The 27189-nt window shown below is 48.7% G+C and overlaps 1 protein-coding gene across 3 annotated transcripts; it reads right to left on the reverse strand.

Moving 5' to 3' along the window:
• Nucleotides 1-4169: 4169 nt before the first annotated feature.
• LOC142923723 (claudin-4-like) lies at nucleotides 4170-25417 on the reverse strand. 3 transcript variants are annotated; one of them, XM_076064704.1, is made up of 2 exons: nucleotides 25235-25417; nucleotides 4170-4857 (listed from the first exon to the last, which is right to left on the reverse strand). In XM_076064704.1, exon 2 carries the CDS (start codon nucleotides 4852-4854, stop codon nucleotides 4195-4197), a length of 660 nt encoding a protein of 219 aa, XP_075920819.1. In that variant the 5' UTR covers nucleotides 4855-4857; nucleotides 25235-25417; the 3' UTR covers nucleotides 4170-4194. The 3 variants fall into 3 exon arrangements, with proteins under 3 accessions (XP_075920819.1, XP_075920818.1, XP_075920817.1); XM_076064703.1 differs by having other exon boundaries at nucleotides 4172-4857; nucleotides 25252-25414; XM_076064702.1 differs by lacking the exon at nucleotides 4170-4857 and adding an exon at nucleotides 19352-25045 and having other exon boundaries at nucleotides 25235-25368.
• Nucleotides 25418-27189: the final 1772 nt, after the last annotated feature.

Raw genomic sequence — 27189 nt, forward strand, 5'->3', positions numbered from 1 at the left:
CTCTGTGGGTCTCTATGTATCTCTGTGGGTCTCTATGTATATCTGTGGGTCTCTATGTATCTCTGTGGGTCTCTATGTATCTCTGTGGGTCTCTATGTATCTCTGTGGGTCTCTATGTATCTCTGTGTGTTTCTATGTATCTCTGTGGGTCTCTATGTATCTCTGTGGGTCTATATGTATCTCTGTGGGTCTCTATGTATTTCTGTGGGTCTCTATGTATATCTGTGTATCTCTGTGGGTCTCTATGTATTTCTGTGGGTCTCTATGTATCTCTATGTATCTCTGTGTCTCTATGTATCTCTGTGAGTCTCTGTGTATCTCTATGGGTCTCTATGTATATCTGTGGGTCTGTGTGTATATCTATGGGTCTCTATGTATCTCTGTGGGTCTCTATGTATCTCTGTGGGTCTCTGTGTATATCTATGTATCTCTATGTATATCTGTGTGTTTCTATGGGCGAGGAGAGTGTGGAATGTAGCCAAGCGATTCGCCTCACCACGCCCTACAAACTCTCCCTCCTCCCCCACTCTCCCTCCTCCCCCTCTCTCCCCCTCGCACTCACACAGAGACTCACACACAGACTCACACAGACTCACACAGAGACCCACAGACTCACACAGACTCACACAGACTCACACAAGAGACACACAGACTCACCACACAGACTCACACAAAGACTCACACACAGACCCACAGACTCACACAGACTCACACAGAGACCCACAGACTCACACAGAGACTCACACAGAGACCCATAGACTCACAAAGAGACTCACACACAGACCCACAGACTCACACAGACTCACACAGAGACCCACAGACTCACACAGAGACTCACAGACTCACACAGACTCACACAGAGACCCACAGACTCACACATAGACTCACACAGAGACACCCACAGACTCACACAGACTCACACAGAGACTCACACAAGAGACCCACAGACTCACATAGACTCACACAGAGACTCACACACAGACCCACAGACTCACACAGACTCACACAGAGACCCACAGACTCACACAGAGACCCACACAGAGACCCAGACTCACACAGATACCCACAGACTCATACAGAGACCCACAGACTCACACAGAGACACACAGACTCACACAGAGACTCACACAGAGACACACAGACTCACCACACAGATACCCACAGACTCACCACACAGATACCCACAGACTCACCACACAGAGACCCACAGACTCACCACACAGAGACCCACAGACTCACCACACAGAGACCCACAGACTCACCACACCGAGACCCACAGACTCACTCACACAGAGACCCACAGACTCACCACACAGAGACCCACAGACTCACCACACAGAGACCCACACACTCACCACACAGAGACCCACAGACTCACTCACACAGAGACCCACAGACTCACCACACAGAGACCCACAGACTCACCACACAGAGACCCACAGACTCACTCACACAGAGACCCACAGACTCACTCACACAGAGACCCACAGACTCACCACACAGAGACCCACAGACTCACCACACAGAGACCCACACACTCACCACACAGAGACCCACAGACTCACTCACACAGAGACCCACAGACTCACCACACAGAGACCCACAGACTCACCACACCGAGACCCACAGACTCACCACACAGAGACCCACAGACTCACCACACAGAGACCCACAGACTCACTCACACAGAGACCCACAGACTCACCACACAGAGACCCACAGACTCACTCACACAGAGACCCACACACTCACCACACAGAGACACCTAGACTCACCACACAGAGACCCACAGACTCATCACACAGAGACACACAGACTCACCACACAGAGACCCACACACTCACCACACACAGAGACTCACAGATTCACCACACAGAGACCCACAGACTCATCACACAGAGACCCATAGACTCACTCACACAGAGACCCACAGACTCACCACACAGAGACCCACAGACTCACCACACAGAGACCCACAGATTCACTCACACAGAGACCCACAGACTCACCACACAGAGACCCACAGACTCACCACACAGAGACCCACAGACTCACCACACAGAGACCCACAGACTCACTGAAATGACTAGTATCCACCTGCAGCTTCTGGTGGTGATGGTGAGTTTCGTGTTGATGGTGATGATGGTGGTGTGGTGGTGGTGGTGATTATAAGATCATAGTTCACCATGAGTTACCACCACCACCATCTCAATCAACCACCACCACCACCACCATCTCAATCAACCACCACCACCACCACCATCTCCATCACAAACACTTAAATGATTATAACGATGCACTTTGCATTACAACAATTGCCACCACCACTACAATTCTAAGTACTATGCATTACAATATCGCGTTGTTACCACCACCACCACCTTCACCACCACCATCACCACCACTACAATTCCAGCTACTATGTGTAACAATATCACACTTACACCACCGTCACCACCACCTAAATACCGTGAATTACAATATCGCGTTGTTACCACCACCACCACCATCACCACCACCATCACCATCTCCACCACCACCTCCACCATCACCACCACCTCCACCTTCACCTTCTCCACCGCCACCACCACCACCACTGCCTCCACCACCACCACCTTCACCACCACCACCATCACCACCACCTCCACCACCACCATCACCACCACCACCTCCTCCACCTCAACCTCCACCACCTCCACCACCAACCTTCACCCACCCCACAACTAAACATAATTACTCCGCGGTGCACCACCGCCTCCACTGCCTCCTCCGCCTCCGCCGCCGCCCCCTTTTGGCGGCGCCATCACCTCCACCACCACCTCCACCACCTCCACCACCTCCACCACCACCTTCACCACCACCACCTTCACCACCACCACCATCGTCACCACCACCACCATCGTCACCACCACCACCTTCACCACCACCACCATCGTCACCACCACCACCATCGTCACCACCACCACCTTCACCACCACCACCTTTACCACCACCACCTCCACCACCACCACCTCAACCTTCACCACCACCTCCACCACCACCACCACCCTCACCACCACCACCACCACCTCCACCACCACCTTCACCACCACCTCCACCTTCACCACCCCACAACTAAACATAATTACTCCGCGGTGCACCACCGCCTCCACCACCGCCTCCTCCTCCTCCGCCGCCGCCCCCTTTCGGCGGCGCCACCACCTCCACCACCACCTCCACCACCTTCACCACCTTCACCACCACCACCTCCACCCTCACCACCAACCTTCACCACCCTCCCACAACTAAACATAATTACTCCGCGGTGCACCACCGCCTCCACCTCCACCACTGCCTCCTCCGCCCCCTTTCGGCGGCGCCACCACCTCCACCACCACCTCCACCACCTTCACCACCTCCACCACCACCACCACCACCTTCACCACCACCACCACCACCTTCACCACCACCTTCACCACAACCACCCCACAACTAAACATAATTACTCCGCGGTGCACCACCGCCTCCACCTCCACCACTGCCTCCTCCGCCCCCTTTCGGCGGCGCCACCACCTCCACCACCACCTCCACCACCTCAACCTTCACCACCCTCACCACCACCACCACCTCCACCACCACCACCTTCACCACCACCAACCAACAACACCCCCCCCACAACTAAACATAATTACTCCGCGGTGCACCACCGCCTCCACCACTGCCTCCTCCGCCACCGCCCCCTTTCGGCGGCGCCACCACCTCCACCACCACCTCCACCACCTCAACCTTCACCACCCTCACCACCACCACCACCACCTCCACCACCTCAACCTTCACCACCACCACCCTCACCACCAACCACCCCACAACTAAACATAATTACTCCGCGGCGCACCACCGCCTCCACCACTGCCTCCTCCGCCACCGCCCCCTTTCGGCGGCGCCACCACCTCCACCACCACCTTCACCACCTCCACCACCACCTTCACTACCACCACCACCACCACCTCCACCCTCACCACCACCTCCACCTTCACCACCCCCACAACTAAACATAATTACTCCGCGGTGCACCACCGCCTCCACCACTGCCTCCTCCGCCCCCTTTCGGCGGCGCCGCCACCTCCACCACCACCTCCACCACCTCAACCTTCACCACCACCACCACCACCACCACCTCCACCCTCACCACCAACCTTCACCACCACCCCACAACTAAACATAATTACTCCGCGGTGCACCACCGCCTCCACCTCCACCACCGCCTCCTCCTCCACCGCCCCCTTTCGGCGGCGCCGCGTATTTCCTCTGCTTGGGCGGGCACGAGCAGCAGAGCAGCGCCCCGCCGAGCACAAGCAGCGTGGCCGCGGCCCAGCCGATGAACATGGCGGCGCCGATCTCGCGCTTGGTCGAGTCGGGCACCAGCGGGTTGTAGAAGTCGCGGACGACCGAGTTGGCCGACCAGGACACGGGCACGAGCTCCAGGAGGCCCGCCAGCACGAATCCCGCGCCCGCCGCTATCGACACGCGCGCCTTGGTCTCCTCCTCCTCGATGCACGTGGTGCACTTGGCCCCCGCGATGGCCACGAGGAGGGCCGCCGCGGCCGAGACCACGGCCACCACCGTCAGGGCTCTCGCGGCCTGCAGGTCCTGCCCCAGGGCCAGCATCGAGTCGTAGACCTTGCACTGCATCTGGCCCGTGCTCTGGACCACGCAGTTCATCCAGAGGCCCTCCCAGACGGTCTGAGCCACCACGATGTTGTTGCCGATGAAGGCGGACACCCGCCACATGGGCAGGGCGCAGCAAACGACAGCGCCCAGGAGGCCGATGACGCCCATGGAGACGCCGAGGAGCTGGAGGCCGGTGCTGGCCATTGTCTGGGTTGGTGGGTGGGGGGGTGGGTGGGTGGGGTGGGTGGGGGGTGGGTGGGGTGGTGGGGGGGGGGGTGTGGGGGGGGGGTGGTGGTGGTGTGAGTGGCGGTGGTGGTGTGGGTGGTGGTGGTGGTGTGGGTGGTGGTGGTGTGAGTGGGGTGAGTGGTGTGGGTGGGGTGAGTGGGGTGAGTGGTGTGGGTGGTGGTGGTGGTGTTGGTGGTGGTGTGAGTGGCGGTGGTGGTGGTGGTGGTGGTGTGAGTGGTGGTGGTGGTGGTGGTGTGTGGGTGGTGTGGGTGGTGTGGGTGGTGGTGGTGGTGGTGGTGTGAGTGGCGGTGGTGTTGGTGGGGTGTGGGGTGAGTGGTGTGAGGTGTGGGTGGGGTGAGTGGTGAGTGGGGTGGTGTGAGTGGGGGGTGTGGGGTGTGGGTGGGGTGAGTGGTGTTGTGGGTGGTGTTGTGGGTGGTGTTGTGGGTGGTGTTGTAAGTGTTGTGGGTGGTGTGGGTGGAGTGGGTGGTGTTGTGGGTGGTGTTGTGGGTGGTGTTGTGGGTGGTGTTGTGGGTGGTGTTGTAGGTGTTGTGGGTGGTGTGGGTGGAGTGGGTGGTGTGTGTCGGTTGAGTGGTGGGGGGTGAGTGGTGGGGTGGTGTGTGGGGTGTGGTGTGGGTGTGGTGGTGGGGGGGGTGGTGGTGGTGGTGAGTGGTGTGAGTGGGGTGAGTGGTGGTGAGTGGTGTGAGTGGGGTGAGTGGTGTGAGTGGGGTGAGTGGGGTGAGTGGTGTGGGTGAGTGGTGTGAGTGGGGTGAGTGGGGTGAGTGGTATGAGTGGGGTGAGTGGTGTGAGTGGGGTGAGTGGGGTGAGTGGGTTGAGTGGTGTGAGTGGGGTGAGTGGGGTGAGTGGTATGAGTGGGGTGAGTGGTGTGAGTGGGGTGAGTGGGGTGAGTGGGTTGAGTAGTGTGAGTGGGGTGAGTGGTGTGAGTGGTGTGAGTGGGGTGAGTGGTGTGGGTGGGGTGAGTGGGTTGAGTGGTGTGAGTGGGGTGAGTGGTGTGAGTGGTGTGAGTGGTGTGAGTGGTGTGAGTAGTGTGAGTGGGGTGAGTGGGGTGAGTGGGTTGAGTAGTGTGAGTGGGGTGAGTGGGGTGAGTGGGTTGAGTAGTGTGAGTGGGGTGAGTGGGGTGAGTGGGGTGAGTGGTGTGAGTGGGGTGAGTGGTGTGAGTGGGGTGAGTGGGGTGAGTGGTGTGAGTGGTGTGGGTGAGTGGTGTGGGTGAGTGGTGTTGTGAGTGGTGAGTGGTGTTTGTAGGTGTTGTGAGTGGTGTTGTGAGTGGTGTTGTGGGTGGTGTTGTGGGTGGTGTTGTGGGTGGTGTTGTGGGTGGTGTTGTGGGTGGTGTTATGGGTGGTGTTGTGGGTGGTGTTGTGGGTGGTGTTGTGAGTGGTGTTGTGGGTGGTGTTGTGAGTGGTGTTGTGGGTGGTGTTGTGGGTGGTGTTGTGGGTGGTGTTATGGGTGGTGTTGTGGGTGGTGTTGTAGGTGGTGTTGTGGGTGGGATGAGTGGTGGAGTGAGTGTTGTGGGTGGAGTGGGTGGGGTGAGTGGTGTGGGTGGAGTGAGTGGTGTAGGTGGGGTGAGTGGTGTGAGTGGTGTGAGTGGGGTGAGTGGTGTGGGTGGGGTGAGTGGGGTGAGTGGGGTGAGTGGTGTGAGTGGGGTGAGTGGTGTGGGTGAGTGGTGTGAGTGGGGGAGTGGGGTGAGTGGTGTGAGTGGGGTGAGTGGGGTGAGTGGTGTGAGTGGTGTGAGTGGTGTTGTGAGTGGTGGTGTGAGTGGTGTGGGTGGGGTGAGTGGTGTGAGTGGTGTGAGTGGGGTGAGTGGGGTGAGTGGGGTGAGTGAGGTGAGTGGTGTGAGTGGGGTGAGTGGTGTGAGTGGGGTGAGTGGGGTGAGTGGTGTGAGTGGGGTGAGTGGTGTGAGTGGTGTGAGTGGTGTGAGTGGTGTGGGTGAGTGGTGTTGTGAGTGGTGAGTGGTGTTTGTAGGTGTTGTGAGTGGTGTTGTAGGTGGTGTGAGTGGTGTTGTGGGTGGTGTGAGTGGTGTTGTGGGTGGTGTGGGTGGAGTTGGGTGGGGTGGTGTGTGGGAGAATCATCGTCAGAACCGTCATGTGAAGTATAATAATCAAAATCAGAATCCAGAATCCAAATCCAGAATTAAAAATCAGAATCCAAATCCAAAATCGGAATCTAAATCAAGGGATAGGAAGGGAGGGTTGGGAGTAGCTAGTAAGGAGTTGCTAGTAAGGACTTGTTAGTTAGTAAGGAGTTGTCAGTAAGTAGTTAGTAAGGAGTTGTTAGTAAGTAGTTAGTAAGGAGTTGTTAGTAAAGAATTGTTAGTAAGGACGTGTTAGTAAGGAGTTGTTGGTAAGGAGTTAGTAAGGAGTTGTTGGTAAGTAGTTAGTCAGGCGTTGTTGGTAAGTAGTTAGTAAGGAGTTGTTAGTAAATAATTGTTAGTAAGGACTTGTTAGTAAGGAGTTAGTAAGGGGTTGTTGGTAAGCAGTTAGTAAGGAGTTGCCGGTGAGTAGTTAGTAAGGCGTTGTTGGTAAGGCGTTGTTAGTAGGGCGTTGTTAGTAAGGCGTTGTTAGTAAGGCGTTGGTAAGGAGTTGTTAGTAAGTAGTTAGTAAGGAGTTGTTAGCAAGTAGTTGGTAAGGAGTTGTTGGTAAGGAGATGTTAGTAAGTAGTTAGTAAGGCGTTGTTAGCAAGGAGTTGTTAGTGAGTTGTTGGTAAGGAGTTGTTAGTGAGTAAGGAGTTGTTAGTAAGGAGTTGTTAGTAAGGACTTGTTAGTAAGTGAGTTGTAAGTAAGGAGTTGTTAGCAAGGAGTTGTTAGCAAGGAGTTGTTAGTGAGTAAAGAGTTGTTAGTGAGTAAGGGGTAAGGAGTTGTTAGTGAGTAAGGACTTGTTAGTGAGGAGTTGTTAGTGAGTAAGTCCTTACTTACTAACAACTCTTACTAACAACTACTTACTCACTAACAACTCCTTGCTTACTAACAACTCCTTACCAACAACGCCTTACTAACATCTCCTTACTCACTAACAACTCCTTACTAACAACTCCTCACTAACAACTCCTCACTAACAACTCCTTACTCACTAACAACTCCTTGCTTACTAACAACTACTTACTCACTAACAACTCCGTGCTTACTAACAACTCCTTACCAACAACGCCTTACTAACAACTCCTTACTCACTAACAACTCCTTACTAACAACTCCTCACTAACAACACCTTACTAACAACTACTTACTCACTAACAACTCCTTACTCACTAACAACTCCTTACTAACAACTCCTTACTCACTAACAATTCCTTACTAATAACTCCTCCATAACAACTCCTCCCTAACAACTCCTTACTAACAACTCCTTGCTAACAACTCCTCGCTAACAACTCCTCACTAACAACTCCTCACTAACAACTCCTTACTCACTAACAACTCCTTACTAACAACTCCTCACTAACAACTCCTCACTAACAACTCCTTACTAACAACTCCTCACTAACAACTCCTTACTAACAACTCCTTACTAACAACTCCTTACTAACAACTCCTTACTCACTAACAACTCCTCACTAACAACTCATCACTAACAACTCCTTACTCACTAACAACTCCTTAGTAACAACTCCTCACTAACAACTCCTCACTAACAACTCCTTACTCACTAACAACTCCTCACTAACAACTCCTTACTCACTAACAACTCCTTACTCACTAAGAACTCCTCACTAACAACTCCTCACTAAGAACTCCTCACTAACAACTCCTCACTAACAACTCCTTACTAATAACTCCTCACTAACAACACCTCACTAACAACTCCTTACTCACTAACAACTCCTTACTCACTAATAACTCCTCACTAACAACTCCTCACTAACAACTCCTTACTAACAACTCCTCACTAACAACACCTCACTAACAACACCTCACTAACAACTCCTTACTCACTAACAACTCCTCACTAACAACTCCTTACTCACTAACAACTCCTTACTCACTAACAACTCCTCACTAACAACTCCTCACTAACAACTCCTCACTAACAACTCTTCACTAACAACTCCTTACTCACTAACAACTCCTTACTCACTAACAACTCCTTACTAACAACTCCTTACTAACAACTCCTTACTAACAACTCCTCACTAACAACTACTCACTACCAACTCCTTACTAACAACTCCTTACTCACTAACAACTCCTTACTCACTAACAACTCCTTACTCACTAACAACTCCTTACTAACAACTCCTTACTAACAACTCCTTACTAACAACTCCTTACTCACTAACAACTCCTTACTCACTAACAACTCCTTACTCACTAACAACTCCTTACTCACTAACAACTCCTTACTCACTAACAACTCCTTACTAACAACTCCTTACTAACAACTCCTTACTAACAACTACTCACTAACAACTCCTTACTAACAACTCCTCACTCACTAACAACTACTTACTCACTAACAACTCTTCACTGACAACTCCTTACTTACTACTCCTTACTAACAACTCCTTACTAACAACTCCTTACTCACTAACAACTCCTTGCTCACTAACAACTCCTTACTAACAACTCCTTACTAACCACTCCTCACTAACAACTCCTTACTAACAACTCTTTATTAACAACTCCTCACTAACAACTCCTTACTCACTAACAACTCCTTACTCACTAACAACTCCTTACTAACAACCCCTTACTAACCACTCCTCACTAACAACTCCTTACTAACAACTCTTTACTAACAACTCCTCACTAACAACTCCTTACTAACAACTCACTAACAACTCCTTACTCACTAACAACTCCTCACTAACAACTCCTCACTAACAACTCCTTACTAACAACTCCTCACTAACAACTCCTTACTAACAACTCCTTACTAACAACTCCTCACTAACAACTCCTCACTAACAACTCCTCACTAACAACTCCTTACTAACAACTCCTTACTAACAACTCCTTACTCACTAACAACTCCTTGCTAACAACTCCTTACTCGCTAACAACTCCTTACTAACAACTCCTCACTAACAACTCCTTACTTACTACTCCCAACCCTCCCTTCCTATCCCTTGGGTCTCTATGTATCTCTGTGTATCTCTATGGGTCTCTGTGTATCTCTGTGTATCTCTGTGGGTCTCTATGTATCTCTGTGTGTCTCTATGTATCTCTGAGTGTCTTTATGTATCTCTATGGGTCTCTATGTATCTGTGTGGGTCTCTATGTATCTCTACGGGTCTCTATGTATATCTATGGGTCTCTATGTATCTCTGTGGGTCTCTATGTATCTCTATGTGTCTATGTATCTCTATTGGTCTCTATGTATCTCTGTGGGTCTCTATGTATCTCTATGGGTCTCTATGTATCTCTATGGGTCTCTATGTATCTCTATGGGTCTCTATGTATCTCTGTGGGTCTCTATGTATCTCTGTGGGTCTATGTATCTCTGTGGGTCTCTATGTATCTCTGTGGGTCTCTGGGTATATCTGTGGGTCTCTGGGTATATCTGTGGGTCTCTGTGTATCTCTGTGGGTCTCTATGTATCTCTATGTGTCTATGTATCTCTATTGGTCTCTATGTATCTCTATGTATCTCTATGTGTCTCTATGTATCTCTATGGGTCTCTATGTATCTCTGTGGGTCTCTATGTATCTCTGTGGGTCTCTATGTATCTCTGAGGGTCTATATGTATCTCTGAGGGTCTCTATGTATCTCTATGTGTCTATGTATCTCTATTGGTCTCTATGTATCTCTATGTATCTCTATGTGTCTCTATGTATCTCTGTGGGTCTCTATGTATCTCTGTGTGTCTCTATGTATCTCTGTGGGTCTCTATGTATCTCTGTGGGTCTCTATGTATCTCTGTGGGTCTCTATGTATCTCCGTGGGTCTCTATGTATCTCTGTGGGTCTCTATGTATCTCTATGTATCTCTATGTGTCTCTATGTATCTCTATGGGTCTATGTATCTCTGTGTGTCTCTATGTATCTCTGTGGGTCTCTATGTATCTCCATGGGTATCTATGTATCTCTGAGTGTCTCTATGTATCTCTGTGGGTCTCTATGTATCTCTGTGTATCTCTGTGTGTCTCTATGTATATCTGTGTGTCTCTATGTATCTCTGTGTGTCTCTATGTATCTCTATGTATCTCTATGGGTCTCTATGTATCTCTATGTATCTCTATGGGTCTCTATGTATCTCTATGTATCTCTATGGGTCTCTATGTATCTCTGTGGGTCTCTATGTATCTCTGTGGGTCTCTATGTATCTCCGTGGGTCTCTATGTATCTCTGTGGGTCTCTATGTATCTCTATGTATCTCTGTGTATCTCTATGTATCTCTATGGGTCTCTATGTATTTCTATGGGTCTCTATGTATCTCTATGGGTCTCTATGTATCTCTATGTATCTCTATGTATCTCTATGGGTCTCTATGTATCTCTATGTATCTCTATGGGTCTCTGTGTATCTCTGAGTATCTCTGAGTATCTCTATGTATCTCTATGGGTATCTATGTATCTCTATGTATCTCTATGGGTCTCTATGGGTCTCTATGGGTCTCTATGTATCTCTGTGGGTCTCTATGTATCTCTGTGGGTCTCTATGTATCTCTATGTATCTCTATGTATCTCTATGGGTCTCTATGTATCTCTATGGGTCTCTGTATCTCTGAGTATCTCTATGTATCTCTGTGTGTCTCTGTGTGTCTCTATGTATCTCTATGTATCTCTGTGGGTCTCTATGTATCTCTGTGTGTCTCTATGTATCTCTGTGGGTCTCTATGTATCTCTGTGGGTCTCTATGTATCTCTATGGGTCTCTATGTATCTCTGTGTGTCTCTATGTATCTCTGTGTGTCTCTGTGTGTCTCTATGTATCTCTATGTATCTCTGTGGGTCTCTATGTATCTGTGTATCTCTGTGTATCTCTATGTATCTCTGTGGGTCTCTATATATCTCTATGGGTCTCTATGTATCTCTATGGGTCTATATGTATCTCTATGGGTCTATACATCTCTATGGGTCTCTATGGGTCTATGTATCTCTATGTATCTCTGTGGGTCTTTATGTATCTCTGTGGGTCTCTATGTATCGCTGTGGGTCTCTATGTATCTCTATGGGTCTCTATGTATCTCTATGGGTCTCTATGTGTCTCTATGTGTCTCTATGTATCTCTGTGTATCTGTGTGTCTCTATGTATTTCTGTGTGTCTCTATGTATCTCTGTGTGTCTCTATGTATCTCTGTGTGTCTCTATGTATCTCTGTGGGTCTCTATGTATCTCCATGGGTCTCTATGTATCTCTATGGGTCTCTGTGTATCTCTATCGGTCTCTATTTATCTCTGTGTATCTCTGTGTATCTCTATGGGTCTCTATGGGTCTCTATGTATCTCTATTGGTCTCTGTGTATCTCTATGGGTCTCTATGTATCTCTGTGGGTCTCTATGTATCTCTGTGGGTCTATATGTATCTCTGTGGGTCGCTATGTATCTCTATGTGTCTATGTATCTCTATTGGTCTCTATGTATCTCTATGGGTCTCTATGTATCTCTATGTATCTCTATGTGTCTCTGTATCTCTATGTATCTCTATGTGTCTCTATGTATCTCTGTGTGTCTCTATGTATCTCTGAGTGTCTCTATGTATCTCCATGGGTCTCTATGTATCTCTGAGTGTCTCTATGTATCTCTGAGTGTCTATATGTATCTCTGTGGGTCTCTATGTATATCTGTGTATCTCTGTGTGTCTCTATGTATCTCTGTGTGTCTCTATGTATCTCTATGGGTCTCTATGTATCTCTATTATCTCTATGGGTCTCTATGTATCTCTATGTATCTCTATGGGTCTCTATGTATCTCTATGTATCTCTATGGGTCTCTATGTATCTCTATGGGTCTCTGTGTATCTATATGTATCTCTATGTATCTCTATGGGTCTCTATGTATCTCTATGTATCTCTATGAGTCTCTATGTATCTCTATGGGTCTCTATGTATCTCTGTGTATCTCTGTGTATCTCTATGTATCTCTGTGGGTCTCTGTGGGTCTCTGTGCATCTCTATGGGTCTCTATGGGTCTCTATGCATCTCTATGTATCTCTATGGGCCTTTGAGCATCACTAAGCTACTGCCGTTTGACTTCCCCGTGACGACCAAGCGGTAAACCTTGACGCCGTCACAAGGCAAGGCAGCAGCAGCAGCTCGACCACGTGGGCGTTCAAGGCGCGTTCCCGTTTCACAATCCGCAATTTATACGGCCGCTTCCTGTTTCACGAGCCCCACTTCCTGTTTCACGAACGTCACTTCCTGTCCCTTCCCCACGCAATACTTAAAACACACACGCAAGGACATCTCTGCGAAGGGGGGTTTCCATTCTCAGTTTCACAGCAGCAGCAGCAGCATCAAAGCCAGGGGGCTTGAAGCATTAGTTCAGGCCAAGCAAAGCTCTGGACCGGTTTACATTCTCAGAGACTCACCACTAACTCACCCCACTCACCCACCCATGAACTCACCCACCCATGAACTCACCCACAAACTCAACCACCCACCACCCACTAACTTACACACTCACTAACTCACCCACTCACTAACTAACTAACTCACCCACTCACTAACTCACCCACTCACCCACTCACTAACTCACCCACTCACTCACCCACTCACCCACCCACCCACTAACTCACCCACACACACACTCACTCACCCACACACTAACCCACCCACTCACGAACTCACCCACTAATCCACGAACACACCCACTAACCCACGCACTCACCCATGAACTCACCCACTCACTCAACCACCCACCCACTAACTTACACAACAACAACAACCGCCATTCGCCACTAAGTGGCGGTGACGTCACCACAACGCTTGTGCCAGGCCATGTGCACCTTGAGGCCACGTGAAGTGTCGAACGCCCGCTGGCAGGAGGTCACGGGGCAGACCCAGCAGGTGCCACGGGTCGACTGAGATGACTGGCTGGTGCACCACCTGTGCCCCTTACTGTGCCAACCTGCTGTGCTTTAGCCACCCGGCGCTCCGCTCGTTGTTGTGAGCGTCGCTCCTCCGCCCTCCGTTGTTGTTGGAGGGCGACTGCCTCCAACTGCCCAGTAGCATCCTTCACGAGCCTCCTCCACAGAGGCCGATCTTGACACCGCTGGTACCAGTCATCGGCAAGTCCACTCAGCTCCACGTCCTCCTGTACCACATCACTCCATCTCTTCTCTAGCCCGTGCCGCGCCCGTTTAGCCCCCTCAATCCGGCCGAACAAAAGCTGTTTCGGCATGCGGTGACTGGGCATGCGGGCTACATGACCCAGCCGACGCAGCCTTGCCTGGAGCTCACCGATGGGACTTTGTCCAGATCTTTCGAGGATTTCTGAGCTCCTCACACAACCCAGCCTGGTTAAACCCAGGATGGATCGTAGGCAGGCCAGCCTAAATGTTTCTAACCGGCGAAGATGCTCCATTAAGGGGGTCCACGTTTTGCAATCGTAGAGAAGGGAGGGAATGACTGTGGCAGAGAAGACCTGAAGCTTAGTGTGGAGCGACAGACCAGGTAGCTTCCACACAGCGTTACGCAATCGATGAAAAGATATTGCCGCTCAACTGATTCAGAGTGAGACCTCTTCTGTTAAACCGGAGCCGGTCATAAGCACACTGCCCAGGTATGGGAAACTCTCCACAACTACCCCAACATCAATTGGGATTTGTGGGGGTGGAGTGTACGTTGGTAGTTTTCGTGGGGCTGATAGTAAGGCTCCACCTCTTAGTTGCAGGCTCCAGGTTTAGCAGCAGCGTCTCCAACTCCTCCTCTGAGTGAGCCGCTATTACCAGATCATCGGCATACATAATATGGTTGAGCAATAGGGAGCCATCCCTTGACCGCACCCGGGCATCGATCAGCCTCCCATTATATCTGTACCATATGGAGATTCCCCCGGTACAGCTATTGAAGGCTTCACGAACTACGTGGTCAAAATAGATGTTAAATTTTGTGGGAGCCAGAGGACATCCCTGTCGCACCCCAAGGTGTACAGCGAATGGCTCTGACTCCCGGCCACGTAGTTTTACCCGGGCCTGCTCACCATCATGAAGGTCCTTAATGATCGTGAGCAGAGGGTCAGGGACTCCAAAAGCACGAAGAACGACCCAGAGCCCAGGCCTACTGATGGTATCATAGGCCTTGACCAGGTCAATAAAGCAGAGATGTAGGTCTTGTTGGAATGCCCTACACCTCTGCTGTAGCAGACGGACAGAAAATATGGCATCTGTGCAGGACCGCCCTTTCCTGAAACCGCATTGGGGCTCCGCAAGCCTCTCCTCAGTGTGCCTGGCAAGGCGATCTTGAATAATCCTTGCCAAGACCTTTCCCGGCACACTGAGGAGTGAGATGCCCCTGTACTTGTTACAGTCTGTGCAGTCCCCCTTCTTAAAGAGGGAGACCACCAGGGCATCCTTCCAGTCCTGCGGAACCTGTCCAGTGGTCCAGACTATTGCTATGATGTCATGTAGGGCAGTCTGTGCACAAACGCCACCCTCCCTCAGTATTTTGCTTGGGAGATCATCTCTGCCCGGTGCCTTTCCTGGTCTCAGGCTCTGGATCGCTTTCAGTACTTCCTCAACAGATGGCACTTCAGCCAGCCACTCACAGGGGGTGACTTCTTCCAATATTTGAGGCACTGCAGCCTCAGCAGGGTCATCCTCACTTTGTGCCACGATGTTTTCCTGGCTGGGGGATTTCCCCTCCCCCAGGACCTCACAGAAATGCTCAACAAATCTGCAAACCTGTTCCTGGGGGTCGGAGATTGGATCACCATTTTTTCCCCTAATGATGGTAATAGGTGTGGCACTGCAGGCTACTTTTTTGATGGAATAAAAGAGTGATTTGTGATCGTGGGCCACTGAGGCAGACTCCATCTCCTCAGCAACCCGCAACCACCACCCATCCTTGCAGCGCCTCACGGCTCTCCGAACCTCCAAGCTAAGGCTGCGGTAAGTCTCATTCTCTGACGTGGGATTCTGTAGCCGATGACAGTGGGCCTGTCGCTTTTTCTCAGCCAGCTTGAAAACCTCCTCTGTCAGCCAGGGTCTCTGCGGGAGGTCTGGACCGTGTACCCAAAGCAGCCATTGAAGCTGCATGAGCCACAGTCCTAAACCTCGCCCATTTACCCTCGACATCAGGAGTGGGGGACGATGCCAACCCCAGCCGCAAGCGATGATTAAATTCTCGCTTGCAACTTTCATCAGCTAGCTGAGACCATGCCACTATGGGTTTGAATGAGGTCCTGGGTGTACACCCACCACCGGAGTGGAAGAATGGCAGGCGAATCTTACAGATGACAAGTCGATGGTCAGTGGGCAGATCAGCTCCACGTTAGGTCCTGGTGTCAAGGACATGGGCCCGCATCCGCTGTTCCATCACTGCGTAGTCCAGCAGATGTTCTTGCTTGGACCCGGCATGCATCCGTGATGTTGTGTGGATGCGCCGATGCCGGAACAGCGTGTTGGTAATTACAAGCCCATGGGCTGCACAGAAATCTAGCAGCCTCCTACCGTTGTTATTGAGCTGATCTGGCCCATGCCCTCCAATCACTCCAGACCAGGTGCCAGCATAATGACCAACTCGGGCATTGAAGTTACCCAACATGATGACTCTATCCCGAGGGGCCACTTTAGCCAGCACCTGTGACAGGAGGTCATAGAAGCCATCTGACTCATCGGCCTTGCCTGCATCCCTCCACGGATGTTCGTCTTCCCATCAAGCTCTAGTTGATGTGAAGGCGAGCCCAAAGTAGCCTGGGGCTTACACACACTCTAAGACACACACACATACTATAACACACACAGATACTCTAATACACACACAGATACTCTAATACACACACAGATACTATAACACACACACAGATACTCTAATACACACAGATACTATAACACACACACAGATACCATAACACACACAGATACCATAACACACACACTCTAATACACACACAGATACTATAACATACACACAGATACTATAACACACACTAATACACACACAGATACCATAACACACACACACACACTCTAATACACACACAGATACTATAACATACACACAGATACTATAACACACACAGATAGTATAAAACAAAAACACACTCTAATACACACACAGATACCATAACACACACATACTATAACACATACACACTCTAATACACACACAGATACTATAACATACACACAGATACTACAACACATACACACACACTAATACACACACAGATACTATAACATACACACACAGATACTATAACATACACACACAGATACTATAACATACACACACAGATACTATAACACACACAGATACTATAACATACACACACAGATACTATAACACACACACTCTAATACACACACAGATACTATAACATACACACACAGATACTATAACACATACACACTCTAATACACACACAGATACTATAACATACACACACAAATACTATAACACATACACACACTAATACACACACAGATACTATAACATACACACACAGATACTATAACATACACACACAGATACTATAACATACACACACAGATACTATAACACACACAGATACTATAACATACACACACAGATACTATAACACACACACACTCTAATACACACACAGATACTATAACATACACACACAGATACTATAACACATACACACTCTAATACACACACAGATACTATAACATACACACACAAATACTATAACACATACACACACTAATACACACACAGATACTATAACATACACACACAGATACTATACCACACACACTAATACACACAGATACTATAACATACACACAGATACTATAACACATACACACACACTAATACACACACAGATACTATAACATACACACACAGATACTATAACACACAGATACACTCTAATACACACACAGATACTATACCACACACAGATACTATAACACATACACACACTCTAATACACACACAGATACTATAACACACAATACTATAACACATACACACACTAATACACACACAGCTACTATAACACACACAGATACTATAACACATACACACACTAATACACACACAGATACTATAACACACACACAGATACTATAACACATACACACACGAATACACACACAGATACTATAATTTACACACACAGATACTATAACATACACACACACTAATACACACACAGATACTATAACATACACACACAGATACTATAACACATACACACACTCTAATACATACACAGATACTATAACACACACACAGATACTATAACACATACACACTCTAATACACACAGATACTATAACATACACACAGATACTATAACACACACTCTAATACACACACAGATACTATAACATACACACAGATACTATAACATACACACACAGATACTATAACACATACACACTAATACACACACAGATACTATAACATACACACAGATACTATAACACATACACACACTCTAACACACAGATACTATAACACACACACAGATACTATAACACATACGCACTCTAATACACACACAGATACTATAACATACACACACATATACTACAACACATACACACACTCTAATACACACACAGATACTATAACATACACACAGATACTATAACACACACAGATACTATAACATACACACACAAATACTATAACACACACTAATACACACACAGGTACTATAACATACACACACACACACAGATACTATAACACATACACACACTCTAATACACACACAGATACTATAACATACACACACATATACTATAACACATACACACACTCTAATACACACACAGATACTATAACATACACACATACATACTATAACACATACACACACTCTAATACACACACAGATACTATAACATACACACACAGATACTATAACACACACAGATACTATAACATACACACACAAATACTATAACACACACACTAATACACACACAGATACTATAACATACACACACAGATACTATAACACATACACACACTAATACACACACAGATACTATAACATACACACACAGATACTATAACACACACACACTAATACACACACAGATACTATAACATACACACACAGATACAATAACACATACACACACTCGAATACACACACAGATACTATAACACACACAGATACTATAACACATACACACTGATACACACACAGATACTATAACATACACACACAGATACTATAACATACACACACAGATACAATAACGAATACACACACAGATACTATAACACACACACAGATACTATAACACATATACACACACTAATACACACACAGATACTATAACATACACACAGAGATACTATAACACATACACACTAATACACACACAGATACTATAACACACACAAATACTATATGGCTGCACATGCTATAGAATATTAATATGGCTCTCTAGATTACACATGTACAGACTGTGTGTGTACCTGTATAGACTGTGTGTACCTGTATAGACTGTGTGTACCTGTATAGGCTGTGTGTGTACATGTATAGACTGTGTGTGTGTACCTGTATAGACTGTGTACCTGTATAGACTGTGTGTACCTGTATAGACTGTGTGTACCTGTATAGACTGTGTGTACCTGTATAGGCTGTGTGTACCTGTATAGACTGTGTATACCTGTACAGACTGTGTGTGTACCTGTATAGACTGTGTATACCTGTATAGACTGTGTGTAGCTGTATAGACTGTGTGTGTACATGTATAGACTGTGCGTGTACCTGTATAGACTGTGTGTGTACCTATATAGACTGTGTGTACCTGTACAGACTGTGTGTACCTGTACAGACTGTGTACCTGTATAGACTGTGTGTACCTGTATAGACTGTGTGTGTACCTGTATAGACTGTGTGTACCTGTATAGACTGTGTATACCTGTACAGACTGTGTGTGTACCTGTATAGACTGTGTATACCTGTATAGACTGTGTGTAGCTGTATAGACTGTGTGTGTACATGTATAGACTGTGCGTGTACCTGTATAGACTGTGTGTGTACCTATATAGACTGTGTGTACCTGTACAGACTGTGTGTACCTGTACAGACTGTGTACCTGTATAGACTGTGTGTACCTGTATAGACTGTGTGTGTACCTGTATAGACTGTGTGTACCTGTATAGACTGTGTATACCTGTATAGACTGTGTGTCTACCTGTATAGACTGTGTGTACATGTATAGACTGTGTGTATACCTGTATAGACTGTGTGTACCTGTATAGACTGTGTACCTGTATAGACTGTGTGTGTACCTGTGTAGACTGTGTACCTGTACAGACTGTCTGTGTACCTGTGTAGACTGTGTGTACCTGTATAGACTGTGTGTACCTGTATAGACTGTGTGTGTACCTGTATAGACTGTGTGTACCTGTATAGACTGTGTATACCTGTATAGACTGTGTGTACCTGTGTAGACTGTGTACCTGTACAGACTGTCTGTGTACCTGTGTAGACTGTGTGTACCTGTATAGACTGTGTGTACCTGTATAGACTGTGTGTACCTGTATAGACTGTGTGTACCTGTATAGACTGTGTGTACATGTATCGATTGTGTGTGTACCTGTATAGATTGTGTGTGTACCTGTATAGACTGTGTGTGTACCTGTGTAGACTGTGTGTGTACCTGTGTAGACTGTGTGTACCTGTATAGACTGTGTGTGTACCTGTATAGAGTGTGTGTACCTGTATAGACTGTGTGTGTACCTGTATAGACTGTGTGTACATGTATAGACTGTGTGTACCTGTATAGACTGTGTGTACCTGTATAGACTGTGTGTACCTGTATAGACTGTGTATACCTGTATAGACTGTGTATACCTGTACAGACTGTGTATACCTGTATAGACTGTGTGTACCTGTATAGACTGTGTGTACCTGTATAGACTGTGTGTGTACCTGTACAGACTGTGTGTGTACCTGTATAGACTGTGTGTGTACCTGTACAGACTGTGTACCTGTGTAGACTGTGTACCTGTATAGACTGTGTGTGTACCTGTATAGACTGTGTGTACCTGTGTAGACTGTGTGTACCTGTATAGACTGTGTGTGTACATGTATAGATTGTGTGTGCACCTGTGTAAACTGTGTGTGTACATGTATAGACTGTGTGTGTACCTGTATGGACTGTGTGTGTACCTGCATAGACTGTGTGTACCTGTATAGACTTGTATACCTGTATAGACTGTGTGTACCTATATAGACTGTGTGTACCTGTATAGACTGTGTGTGTACCTGTATAGACTCGGTGTGTACCTGTATAGACCGTGTGTGTACCTGTATAGACTGTGTGTACCTGTATAGACTGTGTGTGTACCTGTATAGACTGTGTGTGTGTACTTGTGTGTGTGTGTGCACCTGTGTGTGGAACTACAGCTGTATAGTCCCTACCTGTAGAACCTGTGTGTGTATACCTGTGTGTGTGTATCTGTGTGTGTGTACCTGTGTGTGTGTGTAACTATACCTGTATGTGTGTAAGTACACCTGTATGTATGTGTGTGTACCTGTATAGTCCCTACCTGTAGATGCTGTGTGTGTATACCTGTGTGTGTACCTGTATGTGTGTAACTATACCTGTATGTGTGTATGTGTGTAACTACACCTGTATAGTCTCTACCTGTAGATGCTGTGTGTGTACCTGTGTGTGTGTAACTACACCTGTGTGTGTGTACCTGTGTGTGTACCTGTATGTGTGTGTCACTATACCTGTATATGTGTAACTACACCTGTATAGTCCCTACCTGTAGATGCTGTGTGTAAGTACACCAGTATGTGTGTACCTGTATGTGTATGTGTGTGTAACTACACCTGTGTGTGTGTGTACCTGTGTGTGTGTACCTGTGTGTGTGTGCCTGTGTGTGTGTAACTATACCTGTGTGTGTGTACCTATATAGTCCCTACCTGTAGATGCTGTGTGTGTACCTGTGTGTGTATACCTGTGTGTGTACCTGTATATGTGTGTGTATACCTGTATGTGTGTGTAAGTACACCTGTATATGTGTAACTACACCTGTATAGTCCCTACCTGTAGATGCTGTGTGTGTACCTGTGTGTGTGTGTGTGCCTGTGTGTGTACCTGTGTGTGTGTGTACCTGTGTGTGTGTGTAACGACACCTGTGTGTATACCTGTTTGTGTGTATACCTGTATGTGTGTATACCTGTGTGTATGTGTGTACCTGTATGTATGTGTGTAAGTACACCTGTATGTGTGTGTGTACCTGTGTGTGTCGAGCGATAGTGTAGCGGTTAGCGCTACGCTGCGCTATGAACCTGGCGACCCGGGTTTGATTCCCGCTCACGGCCAACACCAGTGACGATTATCTGAACCGGTCCCGGGCCTCCCCTAGGTCGACTCAGACTCAAATGAGTACCTGGTGCGTTGTGTAAACATTGCCACTGGGGAGACAAAGGCGGTCGGGCGTGGTGCTGGCCACCCACCCCCTCGTGTACCGTTCCGGCCTTCATAGGTGCTCGCTAACAGCACTTGCCCCTACAGTCTGTTAAGGCTATATGGGGGATCTTTGTCTTGTGTGTGTGTAACTACACCTGTGTGTGTGTGTACCTGTGTGTGTGTACCTGTATGTGTGTGTGTGTACCTGTATAGTCTCTACCTGTAGATACTGTGTGTGTAACTACACCTGTATGTGTGTGTACCTGTATAGTCTCTACCTGTAGATGCTGTGTGTGTGTACCTGTGTGTGTGTACCTGTATAGTCTCTACCTGTAGATGCTGTGTGTGTACCTGTATGTGTGTGTGTACCTGTATAGTGTGTACCTGTATGTGTGTGTACCTGTGTGTGTGTACCTGTATGTGTGTGTGTGGGGAGCGGTAGTGTAGTGGTTAGCGCGCTGCGCTACGAACCTGGCGACCCGGGTTCGATTCCCGCTCACGGCCAACACCAGTGACGATTACCTGAACCGGTCCCGGGCCTCCCCTAGGTCGACTCAGCCTCAAATGAGTACCTGGTGCGGTGTGTAAACATCGCCACTAGGGAGACAAAGGCGGTCGGGCGTGGTGCTGGCCACCCACCCCCTCGTGTACCGTTCGGGCCTTCATAGGTGCTCGCTAACAGCACTTGCCCCTACAGTCTGTTAAGGCTATACGGGGGATCTTTGATCTTTGTGTGTGTGTACCTGTATGTGTGTGTGTGTATACCTGTATGTGTGTGTGTATACCTGTATGTGTGTGTGTGTACCTGTATAGTCTGTACCTGTAGATGCTGTGTGTGTGTACCTGTATGTATGTGTACCTGTATAGTGTGTACCTGTGTGTGTGTACCTGTGTGTGTGTGTACCTGTGTGTGTGTGTACCTGTATAGTCTGTACCTGTAGATGCTGTGTGTGTGTACCTGTATGTGTGTGTGTGTACCTGTGTGTGTACCTGTATAGTCTGTACCTGTAGATGCTGTGTGTGTGTGTGTACCTGTGTGTGTGTGTGTGTACCTGTATGTGTGTGTGTGTACCTGTATAGTCTGTACCTGTATATGCTGTGTGTGTATACCTGTGTGTATGTACCTGTGTATGTGTGTGTGTGTACCTGTGTATGTCTGTGTGTGTACCTGTGTGTGTCTGTGTGTGTACCTGTATAGTCTGTACCTGTATGTGTGTGTGTGTATGTGTGTACGTGTGTGTGTACCTGTATGTGTGTACCTGTGTGTGTGTGTACCTGTGTGTGTGTGTACCTGTGTGTGTGTGTGTACCTGTGTGTGTGTGTACCTGTGTGTGTACCTGTGTGTGTGTGTGTACCTGTGTGTGTACCTGTGTGTGTGTGTACCTGTATGTATGTGTGTGTGTACCTGTATGTATGTGTGTGTGTACCTGTATGTGTGTGTGTACCTGTGTGTGTGTGTACCTGTGTGTGTACCTGTGTGTGTACCTGTGTCTGTACCTATGTGTGTACCTGTGTGTGTGTACCTGTATGTATGTATGTGTGTACCTGTGTATGTACCTGTATAGTGTGTACCTGTAGATGCTGTGTGTGTGTACCTGTGTATGTACCTGTATAGTGTGTACCTGTAGATGCTGTGTGTGTGTACCTGTGTATGTACCTGTATAGTGTGTACCTGTAGATGCTGTGTGTGTGTACCTGTATAGTGTGTACCTGTGTGTGTACCTGTATAGTGTGTACCTGTAGATGCTGTGTGTGTGTACCTGTATGTATGTGTGTACCTGTGTGTGTACCTGTATAGTGTGTATGTATGTGTGTGTGTACCTGTGTGTGTGTGTGTACCTGTGTGTATGTGTGTGTGTATGTGTGTGTGTATGTGTGTGTGTACCTGTGTGTGTACCTGTGTGTGTACCTGTGTGTGTGTGTGTGTACCTGTGTGTATGTGTGTGTGTACCTATATGTGTGTGCATGTACCTGTATAGTGTGTACCTGTGTGTGTGTGTACCTGTATAGTGTGTACCTGTGTATGTACCTGTATAGTGTGTACCTGTAGATGCGGTGTGTGTGTGTACCTGTGTGTGTGTGTACCTGTGTGTGTACCTGTATGTGTGTGTGTGTGTACCTGTATAGTCTCTACCTGTAGATGCTGTGTGTATGTGTACCTGTGTGTGTGTGTGTACCTGTGTGTGTACCTGTGTATGTGTATGTGTACCTGTATAGTCTCTACCTGTAGATGCTGTGTGTGTGTGTACCTGTGTGTATGTGTGTGTGTGTACCTGTGTGTGTGTGTGTGTACCTGTGTGTATGTGTGTGTACCTGTATGTGTGTGTGTACCTGTGTGTGTGTACCTGTATGTGTGTACCTGTGTGTGTGTACCTGTATAGTGTGTATGTATGTGTGTGTGTACCTGTGTGTGTGTGTGTACCTGTGTGTATGTATGTGTGTGTGTACCTGTATGTATGTGTGTACCTGTGTGTGTGTACCTGTATAGTGTGTACCTGTGTGTGTGTACCTGTATAGTGTGTATGTATGTGTGTGTGTACCTGTGTGTGTGTGTGTACCTGTGTGTATGTATGTGTGTGTGTACCTGTATGTATGTGTGTACCTGTGTGTGTGTACCTGTATAGTGTGTACCTGTGTGTGTGTACCTGTATAGTGTGTATGTATGTGTGTGTGTACCTGTATGTGTGTGTGTACCTGTATGTGTGTGTGTACCTGTATGTGTGTGTGTACCTGTATGTGTGTGTACCTGTGTGTGTGTGTACCTGTATGTGTGTGTGTACCTGTGTGTACCTGTGTGTACCTGTGTGTGTACCTGTATAGTGTGTGTACCTGTAGATGCTGTGTGTGTGTACCTGTATAGTGTGTGTACCTGTGTATGTGTACCTGTATAGTGTGTGTACCTGTAGATGCTGGCGGGTTCCGTGCACGCTGCGAGGCTGAAGGATCACGGCAGGAGGCGATCGTCGCTTAGGAGCCACACCCCGAGCCAGGGATACAGCAGCGGAGAGAGCCTGGAGGTGTCACGTGGACAGGGGTGAGCCAATGGGAAGGGCTCTGTGGTGTGTGGGGAGGGGGGAGGAGGTAGAGGGGGGTGTGGTAAGGGAGGGGTGAGTGGGGGGGTAAGGGAGGGGTGAGTGGGGGGGGTGAGTGGGGGGGGGGGGTGAGTGGGGTGGGGGTGAGTGGGGTGGTGAGGGGAGGGGTGAGTGGGGGGGTGAGTGGGAGGAGGGAGTGGTGAGTAGGGGAGGGTGGGGGTGAGTTGGGGGGTGAGTGGGGAGTGAGTAGGGGGGATGGGTGGGGGGTGATTTGGAGGGATGAGTGGGGGGGTGAGGGGAGGGGTGAGTGGGGGGGTGAGTGGGGGGGTGAGTGGGGGGGTGAGTGGGGGGTGAGTGGGGGGTGAGTGTGAGTGGTGAGTAAGGGGGGGGGGTGAGTGGGTGGGTGAGTGGGGGGGTGAGTGGGGGGGTGAGTGGGGGGGTGAGTGGGGGGGTGAGTGGGGGGTGAGTGGGGGGTGAGTGTGAGTGGTGAGTAAGGGGGGGGGGTGAGTGGGTGGGTGAGTGGGGGGTGAGTGGGGGGGTGAGTGGGGGGTGAGTGTGAGTGGGGGGTGAGTGGGGGGGTGAGTGGGTGGGTGAGTGGGGGGGGGTGAGTGGGGGGGTGAGTGGGGGGGGGTGGACCGGTTCTGCCGGCTCAACTGGGTGGAATCGATGGGAAAAGCCGCAGGGGAATGAGGTCAGAAGAGACGCAGTGAGGGGTGGAGGTGGTGGTGGTGGTGATGGTGGTGATGGTGGTGATGGTGATGGTGGTGATGGTGGTGGTGATGGTGGTGGTGATGGTGGTGGTGGTGGTGGTGATGGTGGTGGTGATGGTGGTGGTGATGGTGGTGATGGTGGTGGTGATGGTGGTGATGGTAGTGGTGGTGATGGTGGTGGTGATGGTGGTGATGGTGGTGGTGGTGATGGTGGTGATGGTGGTGGTGGTGATGGTGGTGATGGTGGTGGTGGTGGTGATGGTGGTGGTGGTGACGGTGGTGGTGGTGGTGATGATGGTGATGGTGGTAATGGTGGTGATGGTGATGGTGGTGATGATGGTGATGATGGTGGTGATGGTGATGGTGGTGATGGTGGTGATGGTGGTGGTGGTGATGGTGGTGATGGTGGTGGTGATGGTGGTGTTGATGGTGATGTTTCTAGAACGACACTTATGTATAAATGTATATTGGATACTGTAGATGTAAACCATCCACCCACTGACCCACCCACCCACCCACTCACCCACCCACCCACTGACCCACTCACCCACTGACCCACTCACCCACTGAACCACCCACTCACCCACCCACTCACCCACCCACTCACCCACTCACCCACCTACTCACCCACTCACCCACCCACCCACTCACCCACCCACCCACTCACGCACCCACCCACTCACCCATCCACGCACCCACCCACTCACCCATCCACTCACCCACCCACCCACTCACCTACCCAATCATCAACTCACCCACTCACCCACTCATCTACTCACTCACCCACCCATCCACACACTCACCCACTCACTCACCCACCCACTCATCAACTCACCCACTCACTCACTCACCTACCCAATCATCAACTCACCCACTCACCCACTCATCTACCCAATCATCAACTCACCCACTCACCCACTCATCTACTCACTCACCCACTCACTCACTCACCCACCCACTCACTCAATCACCCACTCACTCACCCACTCACTCAATCACCCACTCACTCAATCACCCACTCACTCAATCACCCACTCACTCAATCACCCACTCACTCAATCACCCACTCACCCAGCCATTCACTCACCCAGCCACT

This window comes from Petromyzon marinus, unplaced genomic scaffold, assembly GCF_048934315.1.
Source record: "Petromyzon marinus isolate PM22_M1 ecotype Great Lakes invasive population unplaced genomic scaffold, UKy_Petmar_22M1.pri1.0 PM_Scaffold_61, whole genome shotgun sequence".
Classification (NCBI taxonomy): domain Eukaryota; kingdom Metazoa; phylum Chordata; class Hyperoartia; order Petromyzontiformes; family Petromyzontidae; genus Petromyzon; species Petromyzon marinus.